General features: G+C 33.2%; 3 protein-coding genes across 3 annotated transcripts; 2 read left to right on the top strand and 1 right to left on the bottom strand.

Moving 5' to 3' along the window:
* Window positions 1-591: 591 nt before the first annotated feature.
* On the top strand, window positions 592-1,852 carry LOC140972346 (uncharacterized). Its single transcript, XM_073434790.1, has 3 exons — window positions 592-773; window positions 876-1,193; window positions 1,469-1,852. Exons 2-3 carry the CDS (start codon window positions 888-890, stop codon window positions 1,718-1,720), a joined length of 558 nt encoding a protein of 185 aa, XP_073290891.1. The 5' UTR covers window positions 592-773; window positions 876-887; the 3' UTR covers window positions 1,721-1,852.
* A 3,239-nt stretch (window positions 1,853-5,091) lies between these two features.
* Window positions 5,092-7,105, top strand: LOC140974257 (NAC domain-containing protein 2-like). Its single transcript, XM_073437622.1, has 3 exons — window positions 5,092-5,347; window positions 5,763-6,037; window positions 6,151-7,105. The coding sequence occupies exons 1-3, from the start codon at window positions 5,179-5,181 to the stop codon at window positions 6,616-6,618; spliced, it is 912 nt and encodes a 303-aa protein (XP_073293723.1). The 5' UTR covers window positions 5,092-5,178; the 3' UTR covers window positions 6,619-7,105.
* Window positions 7,106-7,638: 533 nt separating this feature from the next.
* On the bottom strand, window positions 7,639-10,881 carry LOC140974256 (aspartic proteinase Asp1-like). Its single transcript, XM_073437621.1, has 8 exons — window positions 10,479-10,881; window positions 10,007-10,124; window positions 9,088-9,308; window positions 8,768-8,989; window positions 8,540-8,678; window positions 8,168-8,368; window positions 8,009-8,081; window positions 7,639-7,932 (listed from the first exon to the last, which is right to left on the bottom strand). Exons 1-8 carry the CDS (start codon window positions 10,664-10,666, stop codon window positions 7,790-7,792), a joined length of 1,305 nt encoding a protein of 434 aa, XP_073293722.1. The 5' UTR covers window positions 10,667-10,881; the 3' UTR covers window positions 7,639-7,789.
* Between the last annotated feature and the right edge of the window lie 843 nt (window positions 10,882-11,724).

The raw sequence follows: 11,724 nt of genomic DNA, 5'->3' as shown, positions 1-11,724 counted from the left end.
CTGACATTAAAGTTTTAAATAAAAGACAAAATACCGAGTTTGAAATTTAATTATAACAAATCTCCTTCACCGACTCATAAAATATAGACAAACGTGATAAATATTGTCCAAGGGGTTGGATTGTTTAATAATGCAATCCAATCAAATATCTAGTTATAATTTTGTGCTTTGATTAGTTATCTCACATAAATCAAATCATTAAGTATTTATATCATTTCAATTTTTTTTTTTTTGAACGGAAAAATTATAATATTATACTTTATATTTTTTATTTTATTTAAATTCATAATATATTGAAAATAACAAATATGTAATTTGTCATTATCTCAAATTTAATCGATCAAATCAAACATATAATATTATTCAGTATTTTCCACATCATACTCAAATATATATATTTAAATATTCACAATATTATTCATCACGTATATGTATTGATTAATTTAACATCATCAATCCAAATAAACAAGACTCGTACGAGAAATTGTAGAATGTACATATAGATACACATTTGCATATCTATATATGTGTACACATAAAATGTGTCGTAACTACATCTGAAATATAAAATGCATAAAATCCATCACACATTTTGTTTTGTATTTTTCCATTTATTTATTTATTTTTGTAAAAAAAAATTATCCATCAAAAGATTGCCTTTCAAGAATCCTGGCTTTGTGCCTTCCTCCATCACACATTTTTGTTGTGCATCACCCTTGCGTTGATAATATTTCAGGCAATTTCAACAAATTTCAAATTACAATAACCAAGTTGTATGTATATATTTCAAATACCCTTTAATTTTTCTTGTTTTGTAATGTACAGGGAATTTTGAACCAACCTGTTTCCATGCCAGTAATCATTTTTGGATTTAGGAAACACGGGAAATGGATCTTTTCTTGAAGGCGAAATCGATCCGGCTTCGTAGCCACAGAGACAAGTTTCTTGTAGCCGTTGAAGATCGCGAATCCATCACCCTGGAACGCGATGGCTCGTCCAAGAACACGATCTGGACCATTGAATTCGTTAAAGGGAAAGATTATATAAGGTTGAAAAGTTGTTATGGGACATACTTGACAGCCTCAAGTGAACCATTTCTTCCAGGGGTGACAGGAAAAAAGGTTGTCCAGACGCTGCCTTGCCAATGTGATAAAGATGCCACGGAATGGCAACCCTTGAGGGATGGAATGCAGGTGAGTCGCTTTGACTCGAATCGACCCGTCATGAAAATTGTATAGTTTATGTATCTAGAATCATAAGCATATAAATTTCATCGTGATATTGACATCCGACATTGTTGATATGACCCAACGAAATTGAATCGGATTAAATGTAAAAAAAATACAAATTTTTTGCATTAAGGTCGAACTTCCATCAATTAAAGTTAAAAGACCAAATAGGCCAACTGACAAAACTAGTTTTTTTTTTTTTTACCGAGCTAATGTGTTGATGATAATGACGAATATAGGTGAGACTGAGGTCATTTTCCGGCGAATTTTTGCGCCCCAACGGCGGTCTTCCCCCGTGGAGGAACTCGGTCACACACGACATCCCTCATCGACAGAAGACGTATGATAAGGTGTTGTGGGATGTGGAGGTTGTGGAGACGTTCCCGTTGCAGTGCAGGCTTCAATCTGATTCTACATTTCCAAGATCAACATCGGTTTCGGATGCAATCAGGCAGAAACAAAGTGCAGCAAGATTGCGAGAATACTTTTGAATCATTTGGATGTATCAGATTATTTATGTGACTTTTGCTAATACCGAAAACTCGATATTCTTCTATTTTTTGTTTAGATCTTATTCTCGCCGAAGTTAATAAAAATTTATCTTCGATTAAGTTTGTTACAATAAAAGTTAAACGGATTGAATATGTTATTAACTGATACAAGATATATATTTCATTTCTAAATTAGCACTTGGAATTAATTAATTTGGTACATAGCTATCACTGGTCGACGTTATACTCTCATTCCCGGAACCTTCCCTGATGGAACTAGCTGCCATATCTTTTGGACCACTTTTTCAACCATTTGAAAGCGACAACTTTTATGTAGGCCAATCCTCCCTTGTTTGTCGCTCTGGTTCTCACGGGTTTAAATAATTTAAATTTTTATGTGTTGTTAATAATAATAAAAATTAATAATTTGTTGCTAGAAATAAACGTGATTTAGACGACTAAACCGTTTATTTTACAGTAGGTCTATCATAATACGATTTCACGGATCTTTATTCGTGAGACGGATCAATTCTGTCCATATTTACAATAAAAATTAATATATTTGACATAAAAATAATATTTTTTCGTGAATGACCCATATAGAATATATGTTTCACAAAATTGACTCGTGAGACCATCTCACATGAGTTTTCGTGTTTATGTTTTACGTAATAAATAATATTTGATTTAGTCAATGGGATCCACATAATACTAATTAGTTAGTTTATCCATAATAATTATCAGCACCCAAAGAAAAAAAGATTTGGATAAAGATAGTTGCACTCAGAAGTTTCAACTTTTAATGAAGTAACCTAGGCAGCTTCCAGGGTTTGAACAAAAATACGTCCTTTTCTATGCTGATGTCATGGAGCACGTCATGCACACTTGCCACGTAATCATCAATTTGCGACTCGAGGTCCATAAATATTTTATCATATATTTAATAGCTTTGACCGCCACTACACTTGTCATCGATTCATTCGTTGGGAAGTTGTGTGCTAAAGTATGTTAATAGAAAATTCGTTTCTCCTAACGTAGGAGTAACAATTACATCTGATATTTATTCAATCTTTGGAATGATATTTTTAAAGGACACAAAAAAAAATCTTATGAAACAGTCTCATGAATCAATTTGGTGAGATAAATTTCTATTTAGATCAATCATAAAAAAGTAAATATCACTTTTTATTACAAATTTATTATTTTTTTATTGTAAATATGAACATAATTGACTCATCTCATTAATAAATATATGTCAAATCGTTTCGTGTGTGACAAATTATTTTAAAGGTGGTTTACTATACCAAGTGATTCTATTGTGACATTTGATTATGAATGAATAGAGTGGTGAATATTAGACAAATAATTAATATTTTAAAATCGCCTTTTGGAAAAATTTACTCATGCATAATATGTATACAAATGCTAATTAAAAAAAATTAATCTAAAAGTAATTTCTTATTGAAACTACCTATAACTCCTCGTTTTCTACTAAAAAACATGTTTGTTATATAAGTTAAGTGTAATGTTTCAAATTTAACGATTATTTACGTTGTATTAATACAGCTATTTTCGGTGTAATTATGTCTTCAACTCACACGTAACTTAGGTAACTTCAGGTGTTCAAACATCTCATAATTATCTCAAGTTAAACACGATTAATTTTGTGGTTCTTATGTGGTGAACTCTCAAAATAAGATGCACAAAAAAAAAAAAAACAAGATGCATCTTCTTTTCGAGAGCTCATCACATAATAACTTTAAAGTTAATCCGATTTGAATTGAGGCAATTTTGAGATGAGTGGACCTTGAAAATTTTCCTATGATGTGTGTGATTGATGACATAAACACTTTAAAAAGACTCATATTGGTATAATGTATACAATCATCGAATATAAAGTTTTAAACGAAAAAATAGTGCTATTATCTTAATCTTATCAACTCGTCGTCCAACGAGTATGGGTATCACACGCTATAATTATTTATAAGAAATATTTTTGCTAAGTAATACATAATTGTTTTGTGAAAGTTTTAATCGAAAAATTATTTAACATAATTTATTTTAGTCAAATATGTTTGTCTCGTTTCAATTTTGGTATTTGTGTTGTCGAAATTGAGTTATATTTCATTTCATTCGATTTTAATCATTTTTTGCTGAAAATATCAATACAACATCATGCACGTGAGCATCGAAAATTAGACCAAAATTTTTTTTTAAAAAAAAAAAAAATAACATAACAAAATTGAAATTCAACAATAAAAATAATCAAAATGACAAACTACGATTATATAAAAATAAAATTATAATTAAAATTTTCAAAAGTTTTAATACTTGTACACACAACCTAAATTCATTGTGCAGAGACGCACGCCCTGCCTCAGACCCCAAGAGTCATACTGTTGACTACGAAAAATTAATTCGTGATAACTTTTCATAAACCGCAAGTTGACGGATTCAGTGACGCAAGCAGTGACGTCTATGCCACACGTGCGGGCAAGTTCCTTCTCTTTCGTGGCATCTTTCTATTTGATCGTAAGTTTTCCACCAGCCACAATTAAAAGTCCCGTTCCACCCATCACGCCAAATCTTCTACATTTTCATTTTGCTGTATATATAAAAATTAATAATGTTAATATTTTTATATATTATTAAAATCAAAATTTTATATAGGCTAATAATTAATCACGTAAAACATCATTCGGGGTTGAAATTAAAACATTAAAAATTACAAAATCATGTTACCCTTCACGATATGTATATATAAGACATAAAAAAAATATAACAATATTGTCTGTCTATGGATCAATTTTGAGTTTATTTAAAAATTAAATGAAATTTTTGTCGACCTAAATATGAAATTCTTGTTCGTCTTTAAAGCAAATAGCATTAGGAGACCAAATTTTTAAGTCAACTTTATCATATTCAGTGTATAATTTTTTTTAAAAAAATTGGTTCATATATTTATATTTGTGAGATGAATCGATCTGATCCATATTTTGAATGAAAAATAATAATTTTAACATGAAAACAGTTTTTTTAATGGGTCGGACATTCTCGTAAGAGGTTTTGTGATTTTCATAATATCATTATATTTTATATAAAAACAAATAAATCTAAAAAACCAAAGAAAAATTATTATTTATATATATTCATATTTATATATAAAGACCTATTGTTTATTAAATAATTTCGAAGTATTAAATTTTCCTTGCTGCCCACGAATTCCATACATACCTACACGCGACTTAGCCCTCTCCCCGACAACAAAATAAGCACGTTTTATAATTTTAATTAACAATTATATTTTATTTCATTAATTAATAATTAAAAAATAAAATATTTTTTGTGTATAAATACGACGCGTAGCCTCCATTTTCTTTGTTTCAGAGCTCAAGTGCGAAAAGTCTACCCATTTACAACAGAAAAAGAGGACAATTCTTGGTAAGATTTTGGTGTGGATGACGGTTAGTGATCAGCAATTGAATTTGCCAGCGGGATTCAGGTTCCATCCGACGGACGAGGAGCTGGTCGTGCATTACCTCTGCCGCAAGTGTTCGGGCCAGCAGATTGGTGTTCCCATCGTAGCTGAGATCGATCTCTACAAGTTTGATCCATGGCAGCTTCCAGGTAATGAATTTTTTTGTTTATTGTTTTTTGTGTGATAGGATTTTCAATTTTTCCCTAAAGATCAGTGAAATGAATCGATTTTTGTTCCCTTTCTTTAAGTTTGGTTGTTCGAGGTTTATGGATAAGGATTTATGGATGATTTTCATCAATTTTTCTATGTTTGTAGTTAGATTCGATGAAATTCGATTCTCTTTTTAGGATACTCTGTCATGTTCTGTGATTTTCCACTGAAAGTTTCTGAAAATGAACCATAGGAAATGTGGATGATTTTCATCATTTTTTCGTCTTATAGTCAAGTTTGACTCTCTGTTTTTGGATATTCTTTCATGTCGTGTGATTTTCCATTGAAAGTCTTTGGATTTATGTATTTTATTTTTTTATTCTGACCCGTGAAATATTCTCTGATTGGTAATAGGTATGGCTCTGTATGGTGAAAAAGATTGGTACTTTTTTTCTCCAAGAGACCGCAAGTACCCCAACGGTTCCCGACCGAACAGGGCGGCTGGAACCGGCTACTGGAAGGCCACCGGAGCAGACAAGCCTGTCGGAAAACCGAAGACTCTGGGAATAAAGAAGGCTCTGGTGTTTTACGACGGAAAAGCTCCAAAAGGAGTCAAAACCGATTGGATCATGCACGAATATCGTCTAGCTAATGTGGATAGGTCTGCTGGCAAGAAAGACAATTTGAGGGTACTTATCTTACACTTTGAAGATGAAATTTTTAGTTCATTTTTGGATAATTATGGCAAAAATTTTATTCGGATATTCGTGTTAATTAATGTAGTATTTCTTATGTGTTGCAGCTTGATGATTGGGTATTGTGTCGAATATACAACAAGAAAGGAAATATTGGAACGCGTTACAAGGTTGTGGATGAGAAGACGGAGGAGTTCTCAGATATGGAAGATCGAAAACCGGATGTGATGTCCATCCTGTATAGTGGAATGGTAACAAAGGCGCCTTTGGTGCAGGCGCCGCAGTCCTTTGAGTTGCCGAAGATGGACGACTATATGCATTTCGACACATCCGAGTCGATACCCAAGTTGCATACTGATTCGAGTAGTTCAGAGCACGGGTTTTCCGCGGAGTTTATGTCTGACTATAAGGAGGTTGGGAGTGAAAATGTATGGAGACAGGTGGAAAACTCTCTCCAATGTGACTTCAGCTACACGGATGGCTTCCTAGGCGATCCTTTTGGATCCCAAGTGCAGGATAATGATCAGATGTCTCTGTTTCAAGAAATGTTTGGGTACATACAGAAGCCCTTTTAATTAGTTGTCTGGCCATCGATATTATTGTATCAATCAAGTTTTGGTATCCATGTACATCCATCATTTGCATAGTGACACCAGATTCTTGATTTATATATCCATTTTCTCCTAAGAAAAAAGGAGAAAAAAAACAAGGAAAATCTTGAAAATCAAGAAGCAGATAAGATCACCAGAAATTCGTCTGGGTGCCATGACATGGACGAGATGAATGTGATGCATCAATCGGGCAGCGATGGATCGAAGAATTAACGTGATTTTTAAATCCAGAGTGCAGCTGTGTTGATATATGCAACAAGTATGGCATTCTTGTTTGTTAGAATCTTAGCAGATGTTAAATTTTATTCGTTCTGAACGTCTAGAATGTGGCATTCATTTGGTAAAAGAACGTAGAAATTAAAAAAAGAAAAAAAAATGTAGCATTCATGTATCTGAAAGAAAGCAATATTTGGTTTCGCAAATTTCCTGGTATACATACATACTTGAGATAGTTCCTTTACTACTCCTAAAAATATGTTGCCTCTTTCTTTAATCCAGACTACAAGATCTACCCAATATTGCAAGACTTGGTTTGAACTTTTAAATTTCTTGACAACTGGGACAAAAACAGGCAGTGAACAAGACTCGAACGCCACAGATAAAAGTTTCCAGTCTTACACACTTAGACGGGTTTAATACGAATTTAAATATGAAAAATATTTTAATTTTTATTATAGTTTTAATTATATTAAGTCAATCAATAGGTTAAATAACACATGCATAAATTTCAAAATCTATTATTGTCTAGCTCTTTAGTTTATCTAAAAAATTGCATTTATTTCATTTTTTTCGCATTTAATGTAGTCAACCTTGATTGACTATTATTTCTTGGTTTTGCCCAAATCAAAATTTTTTAATCATGTTTGGCTCTTAATTCGCTCTTTTTTGTGCTTGTGGAACACTGAAAAAACTAAAAGAGATTGCATAATAGAGGTTTGAACACCCTTATCTAAAATTGAAACTACTTTTCTCATGAACTCAAGATCATAAAATTGGTTCAAATAATAGTTCTATACTTCAATAGTGTTGCATCACTCAATAGATGATATACTATTTAATTACAAATATTAAATTATACAAGTTTTCTGGTTCCTTCCACCAAATTAAGTCACTGCTATATAGATGGACCAACACACTAAGAGCTATGTACATCATGTGCTGATAATGGGATTCTGGCTTCAAAGTTGGATTTCGGGTGCTGATCGCAATTGGCAGGCGTCCACCCGATTTTTTGCTTCTCATTGTCATAGATCAAAACTTTATCCTGCATTGATATATCTGCATAGAACGACCGTGGTGGTCGATTATAGCGCAAATCATGGTAAATTAAATGGTTTCTTCAATCAATTTTTACCTCCAATCATGTTGAAATTGTTCAATCCCACATCTGTTCCATTCAAGATTCCCAAACAAGCATTGCCCTTTGACTGCAAGAACATAAAAAACTAAACTTTACAGATTTCTGAGCAATGATATGAAATGGAATCTGCGATAATAAGCTTGAGATTCTCACAGAGATTATAAGATATGATTCAGGGTTGATCTCAAAGTGAGCTTTAGATCTCCAACCATTGGCAAAGCTGAATGTTAAAGTCTTGAAGTAGCTTCGGACTTCGCGGGTACTCTTGAAAGGTTTCTTGCCTTTCCAGCAGAATGGAAGGGTACGGTCTTCGGTTGCTTCTTTTAACGAGTTCTTGATTGTTTCTTTCTTTATCTAGCAACCGTGTTGCGACATGAAGACACCGTCAGTGATCAATAAGTTCAGAAGATACTTTTCTAAAAACAATTGAATAGTTCAAAATGAAAATGCTGTGCTATCAGTTTCTTGTGCTAAGTAAGATATTTTAAGGAAATGAAACTAGAGAAATCTTCAGAACTAGCTCACCAAAGAAAGGAGAGTGTGGTAAATCTGAGAATCGAAGTATGTGTAAGAACTCCCACTGTCGAAAATTACGTTAAGATTCTTGAACCCTGTGCTTTTCCCACCAAAAAGAAGTTCTGCCAATCCAGCTGAATAATACTTTCTGTCAAGTACATAAAAATTGAGATGTGTTGGAACTATAACAGTTTTCTTCGTATGAAATGCTGACGAAAGTATATAGGTAGTACTCACGTGTGATCAGGGGACATGGGTGTCCACGTAACTCGTGAATAATCATAAGCATCATCTCCAAAGAAAAGAAACCCGCCTTTTCCACTTAGACAGTGGCCAACAACATTTTTCACGACTCCCTGATCACGAAGCTGTGACACAATGCTCGATTTTCCTCTTCCAAGGCCGAGCACTCCATCTAAGGGGTGATCGGATGATCCTGATAACTGATCATATCCACACCTGATATTGCATTCTGAATCTGATAAATGCTTCATATTGACACATATATGCAGAGATTGAAGCCTTAACAAAGAAAGGTTTTGAGAAAGACTACCGACCCAAGAGCTAAACGAGGACTCATTTTCGTTGCAGAAGTGAGATTGAGGGTGAAGAAATCATTGACAAGAACACCAAGGGATGAACCTCCATCTGCATACTCAACCTCGTAATCACATTGCTCTGGAGTGTCACATTTATAATCACTTGAGTGCAAAGATGCACAAAGAGGGTCTTTACAGATAACAAGGTCGTTGCTAGGTCGGTATAGTGGGTGAAATCCCTACAGGAAGAGCATCAAGGATGAGAAATTCATCTTCATAGCAAAATTATCAAACAGTCATTTTGAAAGCATATGCAAGGCCAAGAAAGAAGACAATATGTGAACACTTTCTCTTGAATCATGTATCATCAAACCATTGCAACGTCTCTACCTTAAAAGTTTCTACAACTCCCAATGTTAACTGAGGATTGGTTTTTGTTCATAGCTATAGTAGTATCAAGCGATTGCCGGTACACAAAAGTTGCTAGAATGCAACTCAAATCTTTTAACCGATATAACGATAACTATTCTATTTCAATCACTGCATCTTAAAGACAGCCACACACAACATTAAAAATAATGAATACTTATACACACTCAACAATCTATCTGCCAAAAATTGTTCTTACAACTCATAGGAGTTGAATTCATGACTGTAAACTTAAATACAAATTATAGAATCAAGTCCTTAAACCAATAGCAACTCATGAGAATTGAATATGTGACTGTAAACTTTATTACAAATTATAGAACAAAGTTTTTGGATAAAAAGCTATGGCTATTAAAGATATTGCGACTCTAATCTTTACACCGATGATTCCATATCTCGACCCCCGGTAGGACACAAGGGGCATTTGATGACAACACAAAATCAAGAAAGCTATTATAGGCTTTTCAAGGGCAATAATGCATTGAAATTTACTCGTACTATATCTTACCGGGGTGCAACGAACACAAGGGGCGTCACATTGAAGCCAAGTCAGGTCACTGCCTGTGTCTGGATCAAGAAAATACGGCTTTGGAGGGTATCCTACAAAAACTTGGACAAAATAAAACCTGCAAGAAATACAAAAGTTCATCCCATTACAATCCCATAACCAATCACGCTTCCCCACGCATTCAATGATCTAGATTCTCATCCAAACAACTCAACAAAACTCCCAATCATCAGCTGAATTAAATTTAAAAGAAAAATAGATACCATTTTCTAGAACTCAAAAACCAGAATCACGCCAACACACCTAGCGTTGTATTAGCATAGTCCTCTCCCAATAAGAGAGAGGCGTGGGTTTCGATCCCATGTTGAAAGCAAAGCCCCCACCCCCATTGTAATGTTAAAAAAAAAAAAAAAGAACCACGAAACAAGTTATGGGCTAAAATCCATATAAAATCGATCAAGAAGTCGCCTACCCATTGGGATAAACATTCCCATAGAGTGGGAATACCACTGAAGATGAGCCAGCTTTACTGATTCCTGATGGGCAGCTTTCAGAAGGCTTCAATTTCCTCCATTTCTGTTGCTGCTGACCACTACAACCCCAACACATCACACTCAACACCACAAATAATAGCATAAAGATAAACTTTTTCCCCATCATTTTTTTAACTTTTCTCAACCCTTTAATCTAGTGTTAATTTATCCACAAATTCTAAACTTTTGGACAAATCCCGGATTGTTTTTATATGGAACTTTGGTCCCTTCCTCCACGATAATTGTTTTTTAAAAATATTTTGGGCAAGAGTCAATGGAATTTATTCTGTTTTCTTTGTTTCATGCATTCACTCATTCTTGACTTTTCTTGCTTCGGATCTTTGGGATAATTTTGATCTGAACTCAAGGTATACATTCTCAATCTCTGTGATTCTTGCTTTGATTCCTTGCTTCCCTGAAATTACAATATTGCTTTTGATAGGATCTGAATATTACTGTTACCAGGTCTTGCAATTTTAAAGGACCTTTTCCACGTTCATCTTTTTTTCCAAAAACAAAACAAAATGACTTCGCTCGAACAATGAAAGTATGAAACAATCCTTGCTTGTAAATTTGATTCAAAGACAAACTGTCCATATTTTTAAAATTATATTTCGTAATTTATTATTTGAAAACTTCTATTCATAATTATTAAAATTTTAAATTTGCATCCACCTCATGTATTATGGGTGTATTCTCATAATCACCGTTTGCTTAACATAAATTACTAAAGGCGAAAATGGCATAAAGTATAAATTACATTGTTAATACAATTTTGATATGATATTTATGTATCTATTTACAGACATTCGCATATCAGATGAATAATTTTGATATATTTTATCATATTCAATAAATGATAAATTCCGATGAAACCAGAAGAAAGCTTATAACCGCAGCAAATCAAATCATTGCAGATTGTAATTTTCAAAATCCAATTTTAGCTAAGTTTAAGCATAATCTTCTTTCATTTGACTCTATGGAACAAAAAAATAAACATATGAATTTTTTTGAGATAGACAACTAATTTTGTGAGACGAGTTTTTTATTTGAATCATTCATTAAAAAAAATATTTTTTTATGATAAAAATATTATTTTTTATTAACAGATGCCACTCCTTCAAAATATTGGGGCTCACCTCTAAGTTTTGTGGCATTATGAATATTATAATATAATCAACCTAT

The sequence above is a fragment of the Primulina huaijiensis genome, chromosome 3, assembly GCF_012295235.1.
Source record: "Primulina huaijiensis isolate GDHJ02 chromosome 3, ASM1229523v2, whole genome shotgun sequence".
NCBI lineage: Eukaryota > Viridiplantae > Streptophyta > Magnoliopsida > Lamiales > Gesneriaceae > Primulina > Primulina huaijiensis.
The sequence above is the reverse complement of the archived record's forward strand: the minus strand, read 5'-3'. Positions and strand labels throughout refer to the sequence as shown.